The sequence below is a fragment of the Coffea arabica genome, chromosome 9c (assembly GCF_036785885.1).
Source record: "Coffea arabica cultivar ET-39 chromosome 9c, Coffea Arabica ET-39 HiFi, whole genome shotgun sequence".
NCBI classification, from domain to species: Eukaryota; Viridiplantae; Streptophyta; class Magnoliopsida; order Gentianales; family Rubiaceae; genus Coffea; species Coffea arabica.
In genome coordinates this window covers 37640471-37662928 of record NC_092326.1, presented here as the reverse complement: position 1 = coordinate 37662928, position 22458 = coordinate 37640471, and the positions used below count along the sequence as shown (strand labels likewise).

General features: G+C 36.5%; 2 protein-coding genes across 2 annotated transcripts; both read left to right on the top strand.

Moving 5' to 3' along the window:
* The first annotated feature begins 6707 nt into the window (after nucleotides 1–6707).
* Nucleotides 6708–10032, top strand: LOC113709100 (wall-associated receptor kinase-like 6). Its single transcript, XM_072065147.1, has 3 exons — nucleotides 6708–7774; nucleotides 7894–7941; nucleotides 8938–10032. The coding sequence occupies exons 1-3, from the start codon at nucleotides 6901–6903 to the stop codon at nucleotides 9813–9815; spliced, it is 1800 nt and encodes a 599-aa protein (XP_071921248.1). The 5' UTR covers nucleotides 6708–6900; the 3' UTR covers nucleotides 9816–10032.
* A 1918-nt stretch (nucleotides 10033–11950) lies between these two features.
* Nucleotides 11951–15678, top strand: LOC113709099 (wall-associated receptor kinase-like 2). The gene is made up of 2 exons (XM_072065148.1): nucleotides 11951–12986; nucleotides 14383–15678. The coding sequence occupies exon 2, from the start codon at nucleotides 14466–14468 to the stop codon at nucleotides 15534–15536; it is 1071 nt and encodes a 356-aa protein (XP_071921249.1). The 5' UTR covers nucleotides 11951–12986; nucleotides 14383–14465; the 3' UTR covers nucleotides 15537–15678.
* Nucleotides 15679–22458: the final 6780 nt, after the last annotated feature.

The following is a 22458-nucleotide window of genomic DNA, read 5'->3' as shown; positions in this document are numbered from 1 at the left end:
CAGCAAGCCAAAAAATGTTTTTTTTTTCCAAACTCTCCTCTAGCCAAACTCCCCAACTTTCTTTCATGTTTATATAACAAATCCACAAATTAAACTAACCAACATGTTATAAGGCATATAGTGTCAATTTCTAACAAAGAAATCGCTTACAAAACTAACTATGTGAAGGCTGGAAATTTTTGCCCTAAGCTAGAATTACAACCAAAGTTGGAAAATTCTATAGCAAGGCTAAAAATTCATACTAAAACTGGAAATTCCCATATCATGGCCTAAAAGGCATACAAAGTTGAAAATCACATTCCAAGGCTGAAAATTGACTACCAGAGTTCGAAATTCGTATAACAAAGCTAAAAATGCATCTCCAACAAGATATCCAAGCCCACAAGTCATATCAAAGCTAGAAGTTTTCATCTCAAGGCTGGAAAAATTATAACTCAAAGCTGGAAAATTCAATCAATCTCACAAAACCATGAAATCTTTCTCACCTTCCATAATCAAGTCATATATCCATCAAAAAGGAAGGATAAGAAAGAAAAGAAGGTTTCTTAACTTGATGCCTTCAAACCCTAGGAAGAAATGCAACCAAGAGCTTCCTTTTTCCCCAAATCTCTCAACAAGAGCCTTTCTTTCTTCCTTGTTATTTCTTTCTTCCTTGTTACAACTTTCTATGGATTGAAATAAGATTCTAGGATAAATTTTTCAAGGATTCAAGCAAAGGATCAAGTTGAAATTTTGGAGTTTTTCCTTCTCTTTTCTTGCTAGGAAGTTCTGCCAAGAAGTAGAAAGGAAGGAAGGGAATTTTGACCAAACTTCTAAGAGAAAGTTCAAGAGAAGTCTTGGTCAAAGTTCCATAGATGAGTGACCCTTGGCAAGGCAAGAAAGTGATACTTAGCAAGGCAATTATTAGTGTCTAATTAATGACCTAATTATCTTGGTTGGATAACAAGAAAACTTGGTCTTAGTCAAAGTTAAGATTCTATGGTTTTATGACAAATGGTAAACCAAGAGCTAATCCTTATCTAATTATTTTTCAAGCACTAAAATATCTAGCCAACTTCTAATTATCTCTTGACTCCATATAAATAATATGGTAAATTACATTTTACCCCCCTGTGGTTTACCCTTTTTTTACATAACCTCTCTATGGTTTCAAAAGCTATACATAACTCCCTCATGGTTTGGATTAAAGTGTCAAAGTAACGGAAATAGTTACTCGTAACGGAACTTCTAAAAATGTCGAAATTACCCTTATAAATACATGGTACATTAACCCCCTATGATTTTTATATTTTACTATATAACCCCCTTATGGTTTAATACTTTACCATATAACTCCCTTATAATTTTTAAAATATACACATAACCCCCTTTGGTTAATACATAAATTTCAACTTTACATAAGGGTATTTTTGAAATTTTAGGTGACGCCATTATGAATGATCATTTTCGTCACTTTGACACTTTAATCCAAACCATAAGGGGGGTTTTTTTTTTTTGGGACGTTTTGGACGATTTTCCCTTTTTTAAAACACATACATATGTTTATTTTTTTTTAAATAGGGGTGGGAGTGCCAGCCCCTAATTTATTTGAATAAAAGAGGGTGGGTAACAGAAAGAGGAAGAGTGTAGGTGAGCCGACACTAGCCCCCTACACTTCGGCATCGTGGAAAGGGAAACTCCCTACTATCTAACAGAACCGCCGTCCTGACTGACCTCGGTAGTTGCGAATATGCAGTGCAGTACAGCTCCGACCGCAATCCTGCCAGCTTATCTGCCGCCGAGTTAGCCTCTCGCACCACGTGTGAAAGGGAGGCCGATAGTGTATCCAACAGGCTTCTTATTCTCCTTAATGTATTGCAGAGTGGCCACTTGGCTACCCCATTCGAATGCAACATGCGAACCAGGCTCTCCGAATCAACCTCCACCAATAAAGGGTCTGACACCACCCCCTCGCAGTAACGAAGTCCATGCAGCAATGCCAAGCCTTCCGCCTCTAACACATCCAGCTTTCCAAGCTCCTTATGAAACGCGAAAATTACACACCCGTCAGAATCCCATAGTAAGCCTCCTCCGTACGCCTGGTCAAGGACGACGCTGGCATCCGTGTTCAACTTGACGCTGAACCTTGGAGGCCGTTTCCAGGAGACCACAACTACCTCGCTCCTCCGGGTCTCTAGGGTTCCCAACCGAGCCCATTTGTCCTCGTAGTCCCCACGAAAGTGACACCTCGAAAGCATTTTCGCCACCCCTAGCTGTTCAACAAAATCTTCAATCATTGCGACCACCCCGCCAGCTTCAAAACAAGCTCTGTTCCTAGTTTTCCATAAAAACCAAAGTATTAATACTGGGACTATCGTCCTAATATGCCCCCTTGATGATGGGGAAGCCGAGCTGAACCACAACAACACCCTTGCCGCGAGCGAGGAGGGCTGGGCCTCCAATATGCCGAACCTCCGTTGGAAGAACTCCCAGACCGCCGCTGCTACCGGCCCCGTTGCAAAAAGATGGCCCAAGGTTTCCTCATGTGATAGACAACATGAGCACCGTGATGCTAGCAGTATCCCCCTATGCTTCAAATTGATGTCCACTGGCACCAGACTACGTAGTACCTTCCACGCAAAGAAGGACATCTTAAGCGGCACAACCTTACTCCAATGGAGGTCGTCCACCAGCGACGGGCCCCGTCTCTGGCGGATAAGGTCCCAAGCCGATGCAGTCGCAAATTCGCCCGAGGGTGAACACGCCCAGATCATGCAATCCCTCTGCTCAGGATGTAGAGTAACTTCCTGTACTTGCTGAACCAAGTGGTCAGGTAACCATGTTCTCAAATGATTGACCCTCCAGCCCTCGCTACCATAGAATTCAGCTAGAAGCATATGGGGCGGGTCTCTAAGGGAGAGCAGCTCTGCTAGTGTAGAGTCCCCGAGCCACCGATCATGCCAAAAATCCACAAAGCCTTTGCCGATGCACCACCTAATGTTGCATTCGGCAACGCCTCTGACTCTCTCCAGCCGTCTCCATAAAGGGGAAGTCTTAGCAGGCCAGGCGTAGAGAGGATGACAGCCCTTGAAACCATAGGGGGTAAAGTATAGCTTTTGAAACCATAGGGGAATTATGTGAAAAAATGCTAAACCACAAGGGGGTAAAGTGAAATTTCCCCTAAATAATATCCCTTTGCATCCAACTCCTCTTAATCTTCCAAATTTGTCGCATACACCTCACTAGTGGTTCCACTTTCATAAATGCACTAACTTATAGAAGACAAATAATAAAATCTTGACTCACATATAAAGTATCCAAGAAATTAAGGCAAATAAAGTAAAGTAAAAGAAAATGCATCCAAGAAACTAAGATACAATATAAAATAATCCTCACAGTAATGCGAGTCATCTGAGGTTGAAGTTAACCAACAGCTATCAGCTGTCCGTGTATGATTTGCATAGGAAAACAGATTAGATTCTTGCTCAATGCAACTAGGACTTAGGAAATTTACCTAAATAGTTGAATCCACTTTTGAAATTAAGTCGAGTTTTTGACCAAACTCAGCATGTTACGTTACCGACTAAGCTCGAGTTCGGCTCATTTATTTAAAAGTGTTTGAACTCAGCTCGTAAAGAAAAATTTGGAGTTTGAACTTGATCTCGAACTCGACTTGAATGACACAAGTGAATCAAGCTCGAGTTTGAAAATGCTCAAATATGCTTGAATATCTTTTGCAATATTTCACTCAAAAAATCAACCAATTACTTAGCCTATTTAATGAGAAATTTTTTACCAAATATAATAAGGCCCCTAATTTTTTTGGAAAAACAAATCCTAGACAATCAAGACATGCTAAATCTACATAGTTGTTAATAAATATTAAACATACTAGCTTGAATAAATGTATAAATGTGGCTGAATGAACTTAAACAAATTGTTTGAGAGTAAAGTAGAACTCATAGTAAAAAGGAGCCGAATTTAATGTTCGAACTCGATTCATTTATTTAAACTAACAAGGTTATACGAGTTGAATAGAGACGAGCTGAGTTCACGAATAGTTTAGTTTGTTCAAAGGCTCTAATTGATCCCAATTTTAGACGTTCAAGAATGAAAACGTGGAAGAAGGTCTAGCGGGTAATTTTATTTGACAAGGTCAAATTTCCTAAAACACTTAAATTGATTGAAGTAGATATATTTTGAGTGCGAAATTACTTCCTACTTACCTCTGGTATTTTTCCACTAATTGTAGGAATATTCAAAGTCAAGTCAGCGATTTCGTTTGACAATATGTAATTAAAATACTCGTTGTTGAGATATAGAATCTCAAAGTTGGAAAATAATTTTTGCTTAAAGAAAATTTGTGGAATTGTTGCAAGAAAAGTCGTGCATACTTCCCTAGGCACCATCAAAGTGCTGACGTGCAAGTGAACACCAAGGATACTCTATCCATGCAAGTACAATATGTACCAGCATAGTTTCAGATAATATCACGAATCAAAAATTGTACTCTCTCCGTCCCACTTTGATAGTCCTATTTTCCTTTTTCATCTGTCCCAAATTATAATCCACTTTTCAATTGAAGAATGTAGTTATATTTTAATTTTCTAAAATACCCTTATTCAATGTAAGTTGTTGCTACCATATTTAATGAGAGTTGACTCTTTTTTTACCATCAATTCAAGTTCCCATAAAATTATACTCTATTTAATATGAGAATATTTTAGGAAAATAACAATCTAAATTTACTTTTCAAACAAAGTTAACTACTTTTTCTTAAACTGTGTGGAAAAAAAAAAACAGAACTATCAAAGTAGGACGGAGGGAGTACATCTTTGTTCCTAGAATTCAGTATGAGGCTATAAAGATAATTTTGCCTCAAATGACACGTGTCCAGCTTGACTGCAATTTGATTTGTTTGATATTTATAGCCTTTTTATTTGTGTAACTTATGCTCATTCTATTTGGAAAATTTTCTGTTTGATATCGATTGCATAATCACACTCTTTCTTGTTTTATTCGTTGATATTGAAATGCTGCAAAAAATCTATCTTCCAAATGTTATATTTTGTTGGTCCCGTCTAAAAATTGAATTACGAACCGTTCTCAAAAATTGATGGCCTTGATTAGCTTAAAAAAAAAAAAAAGTTAGGCGTAGATTACGTGATGTTTATTATTTTTAATGTCATGTGTAGTTTTTACCAAAAGCATTGTAAATTTATCTTGTGTTCAAAGTGGTTTACATTGCCAAACAAACAGACTTGCATTCCGTTCAAAAGGACAAAACTGTTTGCAAAACTGTTCTATTGGCTCGGTCCCTGCCTTGACACCAACTATAATTTTGCATCAATTCATAAATGCACATGCAAAACTTTTCAGTTTGGATGGCTACCAAGCCCAATATTGGACCATTCGTGGATAAGAATTATGACTTCAGTTGATGTAACATGGCAGCTAATCCGCGTGGAAATGTCTATGAGTCCGTTCGATGGTGAGGGCCGTTTCACAACTGAATTTTTTGGGTATTTGTCTAAAACTTTACTGTAACTTTATTATAAAACTTACTGTAACTTATTGTAGAAGTTGTAGAAAATTTTTTTGAAGTATGTACATTTTTGGATATTTTGAAATATATAGTTTAAAAACTTTGAGAAGTTTTTTGAGATTACTGTGGTTAAAATTGTTAAAAAACTTGTAACAGATAAACTTAACCAAAAGCTTGCTTGCCAAATAAGGCCGAGTTTTTTGGATGTTTATAATAAACTTGACCATAGAATATTGTAGAAGTTGTAGAAAAATATTTTGTATATTTCAGAATTGGAGAAAAGACTAATTTTTTTTCCTTTTTCTTTTGGGCAAATTACACTTTACCCCTATGTGGTTTGGTATTTTTGTACATAACCCCTCCTATAGTTTTAAAAACTATATATAACCTCCTCATAATTTGGATTAAAGTATCAAATTGACGAAAATGATTATCTGTAATGGTACTTATGAAAATATCGAAATTACCCTTGTTTAAAAACTCAAATGGTTGAAATAAACCAAAATATATAAACATAATATGCATGACACTCTATCCCCGTATAATTTTATATTTTACCATATAACCCCCTTATAGTTTGATATTTTATTATATAATCCCCTTATGATTTTCACTATATAGACATAACCCCCTGTGATTAATAAATAATTTTTAACTTTATATAAGGATATTTTTAATATTTTATTTAACTCCATTATGGATTGCAAATTTCGTCACTCTTTAATTCAAATCATGAGGGGGTTATGTATAACTTTTGAAACCATAGGAGTTGGGGGTTATGTATAAAAGCACTAAATCATAGGGGATAAAGTGTAATTTGTCATTTTCTTTTCCTTTTCTTTTTCTTTTTCTTTCTTCTCTTTCATTCCCATATCTCCCCACACCACCGCTGCTCTTCCTCCTCTCTCCCTTACCAAGAAGGGGAAAGAGGAAGGAGAAGAAGGGAGGGAGGGAGGGAGAAGGAGAAAGAAAAAAAATGAGAGGATGCTGGCCAGGGGTTGAGGTGGGGAAGAAGGAAGAAGGAGAGGGAAGAATGAAACAAAAAATTTGTGTTTTTGGATATGTTTGGGTGTGTATATTAAAAACTTTGGAGTGTTTTTAGAGAGTAACCATAAATAAAAAGTCATAAAAAAAATTTGTCTATTAAAAATACAACAAAAAACTTCATATCCAAACAGGCCCTATGTTCTGTTAGTTAGAGATGTCTATCTTCAACTGGGAAACAATACCGTGCATTGACTTGCCACTGCATGCCACTGGTAGTTGGCATCGCGTTCTATGCAGTAGTAACAAGAATATCGAGGAAACTCCCTTTCCCCTGCATCTATGACTATAAGTCACTCTTCCATTCATCTCTAACCATCTAATTCTAACTTATGCTTTCAAGAATGAGTCCCATGTCCCTGTCATTCCTCCTATTTTTGTTAGCATGGATCATCACCTTTCCAGTATCCCCAGCAGTTGGATCATTAGCCAAGCCAGGATGCAGCGATACATGTGGGAATGTTCGCATTCCCTATCCATTTGGAATAGGTCCTGGTTGCTCTCTGAACGAATCATACACCATAATCTGCACTTCTTCCAAGCCATATCTAAGCAATCTCAACCTGGAGGTGCTGAACGTGTCGTTGCGAAACCGAACAGTAACCGTAAGCACGGCAGTAACTCCAATTTGCAGCTCTGGAAACCAAACAAGTGCCATCAGCAGCTGGAGATCGAACAGTTCGGATCTCGGGGGCACCCCTTTCTTCTACTCGAAAACATACAACAACTTGGTGATTTTTGGCTGCGGAAATGCTGTCCTGATTAACCAAAACGACAACAAGATTCTATCAGGTTGTACTTCAACCTGTGAATTCAACAGCCCTGCACAAGCAATTGACACCAGTTCTTGCTATGGTGTCAATTGTTGTGAAACAACCATTCCCTTCTATCTTTCCAAATACCATCTGAACTTTACAGCTTCAAGATTCAATCATGGGGGAACTGGAAACTGCTCTTCGGTGTTCTTGGCAGACCAAAACTGGTCACCGGAGAAATTTTCGGAATCCACGCAATCAGTTCCGGTTGTTTTGGCTTGGACTCTAGGAAGAAATGATGTCCAGGCCATTTATCGCTGCCCGTATGAGATGACCTATCTAGAGCTGGAGTCTGGTGGAAATCTTGCAACTTTTATGTGTCCAACCTGCGAATTTGGCGGAACTGACCCTCAAGAGATCAACCCCTATCTACAAGAACAATGTGGCCCAAGTACGGTTTAAGCAAACAAATTTTGATAGTAGTTGTCATTATTGTACAAATTTGCAATTGCGTGAGATTAAATCGGACTTGGCAAATGTGTTTAACACTTTTTGGTTTGTTCTTGGAAGGATCCATTGTGGAGCCGGGGGGGAGAAACTTGAAAGCGGCTCTTATTGGTAAGACTAAGACCCCCAACAACATAAAAACTCCCTTTTGATTACTTTCTCTACTTCATAATGACAAAATATGGTTATCCTTTCTGCTACAATTCTTAGAAGTCAGAACAAATGAGGATAATGAATTACATTTGTTTGTAAAATAAATGGCTTTTGTACCCGCTTTGGTTCATTTCTTCCCTTGGAAAACAAAAACCAAAAAAAAAAAGAAGAAAGAAATTAAAAGAAAATGAAAACAAGGATCGTGCATGGTATGGGTAAAAGTCAAAGCAGTCCTAGTGCAAAGTGGAACCCATAAATGAAGAAAAATTGACCGTCAAACTGAATTGATCATATATGTGGAAAAGATGTCAAATTGTCAACTATGGAGGCTCTCAAGAAAATGCATTTTTGACAACTGTGTTTTTTTTTGTGGTGTATTTTGCCTTCTCCGTACTCATCTTGCGTGGCGCATCCGAGTTCACGATTTTAAAGTATTTGTCGGTGGTTCCTGTTTTTCTTCAGTTCTCTCCCAACCTCTGTTTTAATTTTCTTTAACTTTAATTAATTTCGAGAAATCAAATATAATATTTAAAAAATTTTTAATATAAGTGTAAATCTTATATACATTGACAGTGTATACACTATCAATGATTAGATGCACGATACATCTGCAAAATTAAATGGACTTTTAGATACACTTTTAGACATATATCACTTTTTTTTTTTCATGAATGTGCATGTATACCAAGCATAGTTTTTGTGAGGAGGATTTAGTCATAAATTTTTTAGTTATTTTAATTTGTGAATACTAACCATATACCCCATCCATAAAATTTCCAAAACTAACACCCTTGTTTGTAAAAATTTATCCATGTTCCTTGCACTCTTCTATTTGTATACATTTTCATTTTAAAATAGCGTACATTAGATCTGCTTCTTGATATTCTACAAGTCTTAGCCATTCAATTATATGGTTGAATGTTTTTATTATGGCACCATGCTGGACTTTTGCAGGTGTTTTCGCTGGCATAGGCGTCTTAATTTTCATAGCTATCAGTTTTACCTCGTACAAACTAGTAAAAAGGAGGAGGGAAAAAATGATCAAAGAAAAATTTTTCAAAAGAAATGGTGGACTTTTATTACAACAGCAGCTATCTGGTGATGATAGGGTAATCAACAAAACAAGGATTTTCACTGCTAAAGAATTGGACAAGGCCACTGATCACTTCAATGAAACTCGAGTGCTCGGTCGAGGAGGGCAAGGTACAGTCTACAAAGGGATGCTAGCAGATGGAAATCTTGCAGCAATAAAGAAGTCTAAGAAGGTTGATGAAAGCCAATTGGGGGAATTTATTAACGAGGTTGTCATTCTGTCACAAGTCAATCATAGGAATGTGGTGAAATTACTAGGTTGTTGTTTGGAGACAGAAGTTCCTATACTGGTGTATGAATTAATCCCGAATGGAACCCTCTTCAGACTCATTCACCATGAGAATGATGATGAGTTCCCCTTCACTTGGAGCTTGAGATTAAGAATGGCAGCAGAAGTAGCAGGGGCATTGGCTTATCTACACTCCGCCACTTCTGTTCCTATTTATCACAGGGATATCAAGTCCAGCAACATACTCTTGGACGAAAAGTACACAGCCAAAGTGTCTGATTTTGGAACTTCGAGGTCTATTTCGATTGATAAAACTCACTTTACTACTATGGTGAAAGGGACTTTTGGCTATTTGGATCCCGCGTACTTTCAGCAGTGTTTTGAAAACCGGACCGGACCGGCCGGTTCGACCGGTTGGACCGCGAACCGGCCATGGCTCCGGTCCGGTTCAATGCCAGGTTTGACTTTGTCAAGAAACCGGTCAAAAATCGGTTGGACCGTGAACCGTTGAACCGGCTTTGAACCGGTTATTTCCGGTTTTTGAGTTTTCCATTTTTTTTTTTTTTTTTTTTTTGCAAAATGTAGTTACCAAGATTCGAACTCAAGACCTTTGTAAAAGAAAACCAATGTAGTAACCGTTGCACTATCACATCTTGTTAGTTTTTTTTGATAACTTATTTATATAAAACAAACACTCATATTTCTTTTGTTCCATTTTTTTTACAAAATATCATCCTTTCATGACTCTTTTTTTTTAATCATCAATACACACACACACACACACTCTCTCTCTCTCTCTATCATCTTTTCTTTTGCCACTTATTTTTAATCAAATCTCTTTATTTTTAATTTATTGATGTTTTCTTCCATATTTTAATTTTGTTTTTGTCCATTAAATTTAAAAAATTTAAAAAAGAATTATTTTTCTTTAACCCAATTTATTTAATACCACAACCACTCACTTTTATCTCATTTTTTGTTTCTTATCAAATTTGCATTTCTATTTTCAATTCTCTTGATTTTCTTAGAACTCCAAACTTCCTTTTTTAAATTGTAAATTTAAATTCCAAAATGTAAATTAAAATTTAAGTTCACAATGTCTAAATTCTCATAGACGTGAATTTTGTATAATTTCAAATATTGTGATATTTTTGGATTATATTTAAGATTTTTTTGGTAGATGTAATTGAAATTGAGATAAAATTTATTTGTTTTAACTTATAATTTAAAAATTTTATTTTTAAAAATCCAAGTTATTCAAAAATAGTAAACTTTTCATCATATAAAGTATTAAATTATCCATTACATGTCTTATTTTGTGCACATATATATTTATATAAATTATTTTTTAAAAAATTTATTGAACCGAGGTTGAACCGGTCCGACCGGTTGAACCTCGACCCTTTCACTTCACCGGTTCGATTAACGGTCCGATTTTTAAAACATTGACTTTCAGTCAAGCCAGTTTACGGAGAAAAGTGATGTTTACAGCTTTGGGTTGTTCTGGTCGAACTCTTGACAAGAAAAAAGCCGGTATCATCAGAATTAGAAGAAGATAGTCACTTGAGCTTGGCAACAAGGTTTTTGACAACAATGGATGAAAATCGTCTCAACAGCATTCTCGATCCTGAACTTCAAGATCAGAGGACTGAAGAAGAAGTTGTTGCTGTTGCTAAACTTGCTCAAAGATGCCTTAACTTGGATGGGAAGAAAAGGCCCACTATGAAGGAAGCCGCCACTGAGTTAGACAGCATCAAAATGTCAGCAAATCAGTCAACTAATCAAGCAAATTACGAAAGCCAAGGATTCAAGAAGGAAGGCTCTAAACCAGTTGCATTTTCTGATAATTATCCTTCGTGGACAAGTACAGGAACCAATAGCATCACCTTAAGTTCAGCGGCCTATCCAGATACAAACACATTTTGATTGTACATCAAATCTTGGTCCTTGATGAGTTTTACATCTTTCTACATATTTCCTATTCATAACATTAGTGTCACTAAAGTTTGATATATACATGTTTAGGTTTGGTGGCAACAGTTGCTTAGGATGGCTTCATTTTCAATGGTTATATATAGTTGGCCGCAATTTACTGAGTCTTCCGGTGGGAAAATATGGAAAAAAAAGAAGAAGAAAGAAAGAAAGGAGCATTGAGGAGGCAGGACTTGATTTTAACTGTAATACTGGACATGGTTCATGCAACTTCAACACACCAATAAAAGAACATTTGTTTTACACAAATTTGACTCATTCCATAGCAGTTGCTGTACGATTTAGTTTTAAGTTGCACACAATAATTCGATTGATTTATACCCTTTTTTTATTCATTCATATTGCAATACTCCACATTAAAATCCATCTTTGAGATGCACAAATATTTTTTCCCTTTTTACCTTTTCAGAATTTGCATCCGATCCTAAATGTGAAACACTTACACATGGGATGTCTAAAGTCTATATTCCAAAACCAGAATGGGAACCAATATTTCATATGACTTCAAAACAAATAAGGTGCATTGACTATTGACCGGGGCAAATTGCATTAAAGTCGTCAACGCTCAACAAGAACATCAACAGGACACTCTTTTCCTTTCTATACATAAGCAAATCCTCCATTCATCTCTAAACCATCTGCTTCTAAATTATGCATCACAAAACAATAATGACTTCCAAATATCTGCCCTTTTCCCTCTTATATTTGCTATCTTGGATCATCACTTTTGGAATATGCCCAACAGTAGGATTATTAGCTAAGCTTGGATGCAGTGACACTTGTGGCAGTGTTCGCATCCCCTATCCATTTGGAATTGGTCCTGGTTGCTCCCTCAACGAATCATACACCATAATCTGCGCTTCTTCCAAGCCATATCTGAGCAGCCTCAACCTGGAGGTGCTGAAAGTGTCGTTGCGCAACCTAACAGTAACTGTAAACACGCCAATAACAGCTCCATCCTGCAGCTCCGGAGCCCAGACAGGCGCTCTAAGCAGCTGGAGATCGAATAGCTCTGATCTTGCGGGCACCCCTTTCTTTTACTCCAAAACATACAACAAATTGGTGCTTTTTGGATGTGGAACTGCTGTCCTACTTAATCAAAACAATAACAAGATTTTATCGGGTTGTACTTCGATCTGTAAATCGGACACCCCTCCTCAACCAATCAACATTAACAGTACTTGCTACAATTGTTGTGAAACAGCCATTCCCTTCTATCTTCCCAAATACCATCTAAATTTTACAGCTTCAAGATTCAATCGTGGGACGATCAGAAGCAGAATTAATGGAACCAGTAGCTGCTCTTCTGTGTTTTTGGTCGACCAAAGCTTATCGCCGGTGACATATTCACAATCCATGCATTCAGTTCCGGTTGTTTTGGCATGGACTCTGGGAAGAGATGATGTCCAGGCCATTTATCCTTGCCCGTACATAATAACATATCTAGAATTGGAGTCCGGTGAAAATATGGCAACATTTCGTTGTACCACATGCGGGACAGAGCCTGAAGATATATATACCAACCCTTATTTACAAAAATTTCAATGCGGCACAGGTACGGTTTAAAAGTTCTATAGTTATTTTTTTAAAGCACAAAACGTATTATAGCATTACCTAAAAATTGTTGCAGTGTTCTTTGAAGGATTCAATTCGAAATCCAGGAGGAAGCACTTGAAAGCAGCTCTTATTGGTAAGACAGAGACACCCTTTTTGATTACATTTTGAACTTAATAATGTCATACATGGTATCTTTTCTACTAGAAGCCTTGGAAGTTGGAAGAAATGAGGATTGCTTGATCTGTGAAATAAACAAAATTTTGTGCCAACTTAGATTCATTCTTTCCCATCCACCCCCCAAAACAGAAATGAAAACAAAAAAAAGAAATTGAAAGAATTGATAATGGTAAAAGACAAAACCTCCTACTTGAAAAGTAAATGTATACCGAAATTTGTAAATAACAGATGCTCAATAAAGTACTCTTTTGACTTGGAAATTTGCCGTTGACTAGCAGGGCTTTGGCAAGAAAACACCTCTTAGTTCTGATCCAAAAAAAAAAAAAAAAACACTTATTTGACCAATAAAGTACTTTTTGACTTGGAATTTGTCGTTGACTTGAATGGTTTTGGGAAGAAAACACCTTCTAGTTCTGATCCAAAAAAAAAAAAAAACACTTATTTGACCAATCTGCTTTTCTTCTCGAATTAATATTAATAAGCTCCGAAACCTGGACGAACTTTTTGAAAAGAAAACCGAGAATAGAAAAAACAGAGAGCAAATCTCTCAAATAGTCCTTCAAAATTTTCACTAATTCAAGTCTTGTCCTTCACATTAAAAATGGGATATAATAGTTTTTTAACAAAATTTTTTGAGCCAAATTGGTTCCTGCATGGTGGAACAGCCAAGACAGTTTCTATGTGGCCCCTACGTGGTGAAACAGCTAAAAAAGTTCAAATCTCACCATCATTTTAGTTGGGAAATTTGTCCAAAAACAGAATTATCTAAAATTACGTTCACTAATTGTGGTCCTAGTTGCCTCTTGAAAATTCTACTTTTCCTTTTTACAACACCATTTTATTAAGAGATTTTAGCGACCGAAAACTCATGAGAAATTTCATTATGGTCACAAATTTCAGAAAGACTACAATATTTGAATTTGATTTCATTATCACTTCTAATTTTTACAATATTCAAATTTAACAAATTGGGGTTGGGCCCAAATGTTATAATTGAAATGCTTGAAGTAGCTACTTTCGTACTTAACCGAGGTCACTACTTCCATTTTTTTTTTTTTTAATATAAGAAGGGGGAAACACAATTCAATATATGGCTCGTTCGTGAAATTGATTCCTGTTACGTCAGCAAAAATGAAATTTGATCCATAAAATTTCTGATTTTAGAAAATCAATTTACAAAATATTATTAATACCGAGCAGTTTTAACTTTACATTTTTATCCGTACTGTTCTATCTGTGTACATTTTCTAAAATAGTATACAGTAGGTCTACTTCTTCATATTATACAAGTCTTAGCCATTCAATTCTATAGTTGAATGTTTTTAATATGGCGCCATGCTGGACATTCGCAGGTGTTTCCGCTGGCATAGGCGTCTTAATTTTCGTTGCTGCCAGTTTCACCTTGTACGAACTAGTAAAAAGGAGAAGGGACAAAATGATCAAAGAAAAATTTTTCAAAAGAAACGGTGGACTTATATTACAACAGCAGCTATCCGCTGATGATATTGTTATCAACAAAACAAGGATTTTCACTGCTAAAGAGTTGGACAAGGGCACTGATCACTTCAATGAAAATCGAGTGCTCGGACGAGGTGGCCAAGGTACAGTCTACAAAGGGATGCTAGCAGATGGAAATCTCGCAGCAATAAAGAAGTCTAAGAAGGTTGATGAGAGCCAATTGGGGCAATTTATTAACGAGGTTGTCATTCTATCACAAGTCAATCATAGGAATGTGGTGAAATTACTAGGTTGTTGTTTGGAGACAGAGGTTCCTATGCTGGTGTATGAATTTATCCCGAATGGAACCCTCGATAGACTCATTCACAATGATGAAGAGTTCCCCTTCACCTGGAGCTTGAGATTGAAAATAGCAGCAGAAGTAGCAGGGGCATTGGCATACCTACACTCTGCAATTACAATTCCTATTTATCATAGAGATATCAAGTCGAGCAACATACTCTTGGATGAAAAATACATAGCTAAAGTGTCTGATTTTGGGATTTCGAAGTCTATTTCAATTGATAAGACTCACCTAACTACTCAGGTGAGAGGTACTTTTGGCTATTTGGATCCAGAGTACTTCCAGTCGAGCCAATTTACAGAGAAAAGTGATGTTTATAGCTTTGGGGTTGTTTTGGTTGAACTCTTGACTAGAAAAAAGCCGGCATCATTGTCAGGATCATTTGAAGATAGTCACTTGGGCTTGGCAAAAAGGTTTTTGGTGATGATGGATGAAAATCGTCTCGCCAGCATTCTTGATCCACAAGTTCTAGATCAGAGGATTGAAGAAGAGGTCATTGCTATCGCTGAACTTGCTCAAAGATGCCTAAACTTGAACGGGAAGGAAAGGCCTACCATGAAAGAAGTTGCTATTGTGTTGGAAAACATTAAACTGTCAGCAAATCCTGCAAATATTCAAGTAAACTTTGAAACTCAAGGGTTCGAGAAGGGAGAATCTGAATCAGTTATTTCTATTACTAATCCTTCGTGGACAACCGGAAGATAACATCACCTTAGGTTCTTGTGCTAGGGGTGCATGGACGATCGGGTATCTGCCCCATGCGCCATTTGGCTGATTCTGTGACGACTTGAAAATTTGCTTATATTTTCTTATAATTTTCTTTTATTTTGAATAAGTTACTTTATAATTTCTTTACTCTTAAACTACTCTCTCAATAGTTGTAATAAATTATAAAAGCGAGAGTTTTTACTTTTACTTTTATAGATAGGGTAAACTAGGGTTTTTGTGTGTTTTGATAGTATGATTAATTGGTGAGGTGTGTGTACTAAATTTGGTGGTTAAAAGTGAGTTTTAGATAAGAGGAAGTGTGTGATTAGAAGTGTTTTTAATAAGTTAGTGAATCACAAGTTAAAACGTAAGTACGAGAGAGTTAAGGAAAATAGACTTGAACCGACTCGCACCGTTTGCTACCGATTGAATGCACCACTTGAACATTATTTTATTACCTTAATTTCCTTGCTTTTATTTCAGCAAAATCAATCCTAAAATATCCCACAAGGCAGCCGAAATTCTTGACTCAAGAAAGGGAGAAAAGAAAAAAAAATTGAAATTGAATCTTGTGGTGACACTTGGCCGAAATCAACTAATTTTGACCAAGCAAATTTTCTTTCCTTCTTATCTTCAATTTGGCTCATTTTCTTCTCCATTTCTTCATGGTTGACTGAGAGCAAGAGAACAAAAAAAAGAGTGAAGAAAGCTTTCCATTTCCAACCTTGAATCAAGCCTTGTTTGAATGAAATCAACAATACTAAATCGATTAAAGTTTCATCTGGGTGCTTAGGAAGCTAGGAGTGGTGGAAATCTTGGGAGATAGTGGTTGGTTCTTCACTTTCAAGAAAGCTTTTGGAAGGTATAAGGCTAAAACTTCCTTTTCTCTTGCTTAATCTTGCTAAGTTTGGTAGAGAAGTTTTTAATCTTAGCTTGCTATGGTTGATTTTCTAGTTTTTGGTAGTGTAGTGGTGGGTGTCAAACCACCAAAAATAAAATTTATATTAGACCTACTCCCAAAACTAAATGATTATAGTAGTGAATAGGGTCGTTTCCACAAGAAACTGGTAGATTTATCACACACAAATAATTGAGGGATTTTTTTAAGAGAGAGAGATAAATGAAACAAATTAAAAACTAAAATCACTAAACGAACAATCACAATGAATGCAATAACTCAAGAATGAAATAAACAATTAATTGACACAACCTAGTCAAGGAGATAATCTCGGCACCGGTTTACACAATTGATCATAGATACTAGGGATAATTCACACGTTCACAAATAAATTGGTTTTAGCAATTTAGCAACCGCCAAACTCCCAATCTCTCATTAATTATATGGTAGTCCAGAAACGCTCATAAACTACCCTCTTGTAAACTAGATAACCCCAGAGATGCTCGAAGGATTTAATCTAATTACAGTTTTAGGAATTAGAGAGACCCAATTTTAGTTAACAAACACACATGCGGGTTCATTTAAACTAAATTAATTATTCCTACGACCCAGATTAGACTGCTTGCGAGGCAATAAAATTGGTACCGTTTGCCACTAATTTAAGACATTCAAGTGATACGCACCCCTATCCTAATTGGGAATATATTATTTAGACAATTGAACAACAGGCCATATTGATCCAATAGATCCAAACAATAATAGGCTGTTCAAACAAAGAATAATTAAATACTCACAAACGCAGAATTTAAAATAAACAAAACGATCTCATAATTATTCGTGCTCCGGGCCTTGATTACTCCTCAACTAGATAAGCAGGCTTAGCCTTGCCGTATAATGATTATGCGATTCCAAGTTTCAAAGTAATTTTGTCTATGAAAAAGTAAAAGGGTGCGGCGGCTAGTCTAAAACTTGCGTTGAGAAGTAAAAGACAAAGAAGAAAGATAATCCCTAGTCTATTGCAATCCTCCTATTTGTAATGCTGGCGCCGTCCTTTTTGCTCGCCGAAGGAAGAGATTGTTTCTCAAACAAATTGCTTCCTTCATTTCCTCATTGGATTGTTGCCAAAAGTCATCTTTGAATTCTATTTCCTAATCCCACGCAGGTTCAGACTTTGTCTCTAAAGAATAGCAAAAGCTCCAGGGATAAGACCCGCGATCCGTCTTTTTCACGCAACTTTGCATTGTCTAGCGTGGGCACGCCAAAGAAGGCCCAATCTTCTGGAATTTGCCTCCTTTTGCCACTTTTAACACCACTCTCCTGTAAATAACACAAATACCAAATATGGGCAGAAATCCAATGTCTTGTACACTAAGTGACCAAAATTAAGACCAAATACCAACGAATAAACATTCAATTATCGTCCTATCAAATCCCCCCACACCAAGACAATGCTTGTCCTCAAGTATTTCAAAACTCAGAGATACAACCCCGGTTACATACATGTAGTAGTTCACCATGCGAGCACAAGTGCCCTATCATCCTAACAATGTTATCAAATTCAGAAATTGCAAGACTTAACTCTCTCTTATAGAATGGAGTATGATTACTCGCCACGCCAATATGAAGTTCAAAGAGGGTCACTCTCACTACACAATAAAATGATGTTACCATATGCTTGCTAATATATCATATCGCCACCACTGAAACTAAATTTAATGCAGAAATCAAAGGGTCTTAATGCGGGTTGTAATGGGGTTTAGGCAAAGGTTGGATAAAGTAGGTTATTTGGTTTATTATGTCAAAGAAGATACCGTTGACCCATTGCATGACTTCCAATTTCCTTCTTCATTCCAATGATCTTTTCAGCACATACCCATAAATTTTTTTCATAAATTAGCAAGTGCCAGCACAACTAAGAGTTTCACTCAATCATTTCAACAGATCACAAGAACACTTCTTTTTTTTTTTCTCCTTTAGATTTTTTTTTATTTTTCTTTCTCTTCTTCTACTTTTTTTCTTTTTTGGTGTGCTTCTTTTCTTTTTTTTTTCTTTCTTTTTTTTCAAGTACGCACAACCACAAGGGGCTATAGGCACACTTGCTAACTTCAATCATTCCCTTCCAACTCAATTCAAAATTGTCATGCATTGAAATCAAGGCATCCCTTTGACACGGGATAGAAACAAAGAGGGTTCGAACACAAGAAGTTTAGGGATGATAAAATGAGTTATTAAACAAAGAACAGGTCTAGGCTCAACCATGGTCAACTAGGAGAGATCTGATTAGGATTGGTCTTTTAAAAAGTCAAAAAGGGTTAACCTAAGTGCCCTTGTCATTTTAATGCATCAAATTTAGGAATGTGATCTTGACATGCATAACAAAACAAGTTCTAGAACAATCAAGTCATGCGTGATATCACTCAATGAAAGAAAATAGAGCAGTTATTAATGCAATGCTCATTGGCTCGATAGCTTACAAAGTGATTACTAATTGTCAAGTCTTGCAAATTCATCATTGAATTCTATTATTAAGAAGACAAGACATTTAATCACATAATAACATTGCTTATGTTTGTAAAGTAATTGCAATCATCATCCCAGCATCACATTCTAGCAATTTTCAATTACTCCCCCCCTCACACCTGAAGCCTACATTGTCCTCAATGTAGCAAAGAAAAACAGAAATCAAGTAGAAAGAAGCGAGAACTTCCCTGAGAGACAAAGATGGCACAAGAGCACTACAGGGGAGGAGATTGAGGGGGCTACAAGCTGATGTGGGCAAAGAAAGCTGCCAGATTCTTTGTTTGAATGGTGGAATGGACTTGCAAGGCTCTCTTTTTTTTTCGCAATGGTTGGAAGGCGTGGGCACGCCTTGGAAACCATGGTCTTCTGTTCATCAAAGTTTAATCCCAATAAATGTCACAGAACACACCTAAGACCTACAATAATGATTTTCAATCAAAGGAATAAAATAACCTGAACTTGAACACAAAAATGTGAAATAAAAACAAACAAAAATGACTAAAGATTGAAACTCTTGGGTTGCCTCCCAAGCAGCACTTTTCTTTAATATCTTTGGCTAGACATTGCCCTGTTTATTCACGGAAGATAAAATCTTGTTGCTCGTTTCGATGCTTCGTCCTCTGTATAATCCTGATAACCCTCGTAAATAGAGCAATCTTTAAGCATACGAGGTACGGTCTTCCATGGATTTGTAGATGGTGTCAAACATACAAATAATGACCTTAAGTCTTCACTCACTCCTCCATCAAGAGCATTTATTGGTTCGAGATATTTTGCTATCCCGACTTTTAACTTATTCCTGTTATGAAACTCAAAATTTTCTGGCATAATAAAATCAATCTCACTAACAAAAATTAAAGAATAAGAATCAAGAAAATATTGATTAAGGAATGAAGGAGATGTCACCGCATTCGGCGATTATTCACCGGATTCGTTCACTTGAGCAATTTGATGTTGGGGTCTCATTTTTTGCACTTCGACTTCCTTTTCAACTGCATCTTTAGATCTGTCTTCTTGAGACTCTTGCCATTCCATGTCATTTGTCAGGATAATTGCACTCCCATCTTCGTCATAGTCGATAATAGTTTGTGAGGGCAATTCTTCACACACTTGAGAAGTCAATTGCGTTATCCTAGATATTAATTGATTCACTTGATCTGTCAGATTACGCATGCTCGATTGTATCTCTTGATGAAAATCTATCATCTCCTGATGAAAATTCATTGTCTCCTGCTAAAATTGATATGTCTCCTGTTGAAATCTCTGCGAGCCCTGTCGCATTTGACAAGTGCTATCAGCTAGTGATTTAACCATATCTTCAAGAGACATACCTGGCATGGATGATGGTTGTTGCTGTTGATGTTGAAAATCGATTGGCTCTAGCGTATACATAAAATTTGAGTTATTTCACCATTTTTGATCATACCCGTTTGTGTAAGGGTCATACCTCATTTGATATTGAGGTGAAAAATCTCCAAAAGTCTCGATTGGAGCACTCAGACCATCTTGAAATAGGGGGTATATGTCGGTTGAATGATCTGAGGTAAAATAACTCCCACAATTTGCAACAGCTAATTGATCATTAGAAAAAATATGAGTCTCATAACCCCTTTTAGAATTAAAATCCAATCCATCATCAAAATACGGAAGATTAACCGCCATAAATAGTAAAAAAAAAAAAGTGGAACGAACTAAACAAAACCATCTTGTGCAATAAATCACTTCAAACACCAGTCCCCGACAACGGCGCCAAAATTTTGGTAGGTGTCAAACCACTAAAAATAAAATTTATATTAGACCTACTCCCAAAACTAAATGAGTATAGTAGTGAGTAGGATCGTTTCCACAGGGAACTGGTAGATTTATCACACATAGATAATTGAGGATTTTTTTTTAAGAGACAAAGATAAATGAAACAAATTAAAAACTAAAAATCACTAAACGAACAATCACAATGAATGCAATAACTCAAGAATGAAATAAACAATTAATTGACACAACCTAGTCAAGGAGATAATATAGGCACCGGTTCACACAATTGATCATAGATACTAGGGATAATTCACACGTTCACAAATAAATTGGTTCTAGCAATTTAGCAATCGCCAAACTCCTAATCTCTCCTTAATTATATGGTAGTCCAGAGACGCTTGTAAACTACCCTCTTGTAAACTAGATAATCCCAGAGACGCTCGAAAGATTTAATCTAATTACAGTTTTAGGAATTAGAGAGACCCAATTAGTTAACAAACACACATGCGGGTTCATTTAAACTAAATTAATTATTCCTATGACCCAGATTAGACTGCTTGTGGGCAATGAAATTGGTACCGTTTGCCACTAATTTAAGACATTCAAGTAATACGCACCCCTATCCTAATTGGCAATATATTATTTAGACAATTGAACAACTGGCCATATTGATCCAATAGATCCAAACAATAATAGACTGTTCAAATAAAGAATAATTAAATACTCGCAAACGCAGAATTTAAAATAAACAAAACGATCTCACAATTATTCGTGCCTCGGGCCTTGATTACTCCTCAACTAGATAAGCAGGTTTAGCCTTGCCGTATAATGATTATGTGATTCCAAATTTCAAAATAATTTTTGTCGATGAAGAAGTAAAAGGGTGCGGCGGCTAGTCTAAAACTTGTGTTGAGAAGTAAAAGACAAAGACGAAAGATAATCCCTAGTCTATTGCAATCCTCCTATTTATAGTACTGGCGGCTCACCGAAGGAAGAGATTGTTTCTCAAACAAATTGCTTCCTTCATTTTTTCATTGGATTGTTGCCAAAAGTCATCCTTGAATTATATTTCCTAATCCTACGTAGGTTCAGACTTTGTCCCTAAAGAATAGCAAAAGCTCCAGGGATAGGACCTGCGATCCGTCTTTTTCACGCAACTTTGCATTGTCTGGCGTGGGCACGCCAAAGAAAGCCAGTCTTCTGGAATTTGCCTCCTTTTGCCACTTTTAACACCACTCTCCTGCAAATAACACAAATACCAAACATGGGCAGAAATCCAATGTCTTGTACACTAAGTGACCAAAATTAAGACCAAATACTAACGAATAAACATTCAATTATCGTCCTATCATGTAGTGAAATTTTCAGCTAGAGGTTGCATTTTTCAGCTTTGATTATTGTTGTTTACCTAGTAAATGATATTATTGACCTTGGATATGGAATTGGTGAATTGATTAATGGCATGATTGTTACTTTTAGAGTTGAAAGTTGAATTTTCAGCATTTGGTGGTGAATTTCAGTCAATTTCATGAGCTTTCCAGTAGTTGTAGGAGATGAAATAGAACCTAATTTTTATACCGTTAGAAACCTCTATGAATCTACTTTTAAACGCCGCTGACGGATCTCAATTTCAATTTTTCTACACCAAATTATAGCCATTTTACCAAAACTGTTCAGTTATCCTGTTTTGGCTCTGATAGAATTTTTATGTCTCTAGTTTTTCCAATTTCGACCCTGATAATGTTTGAA

Bases quoted from the DNA above. Each gene is read 5' to 3' on its own strand.
- LOC113709099 (XM_072065148.1), top strand. From the start codon at position 14,466: ATGATCAAAGAAAAATTTTTCAAAAGAAACGGTGGACTTATATTACAA.
- LOC113709100 (XM_072065147.1), top strand. From the start codon at position 6,901: ATGCTTTCAAGAATGAGTCCCATGTCCCTGTCATTCCTCCTATTTTTG. The intron at 7,775-7,893 runs GTACGGTTTAAG...TGTTCTTGGAAG, and splicing joins ACAAGAACAATGTGGCCCAA to GATCCATTGTGGAGCCGGGG. The intron at 7,942-8,937 runs GTAAGACTAAGA...GGACTTTTGCAG, and splicing joins CTTGAAAGCGGCTCTTATTG to GTGTTTTCGCTGGCATAGGC.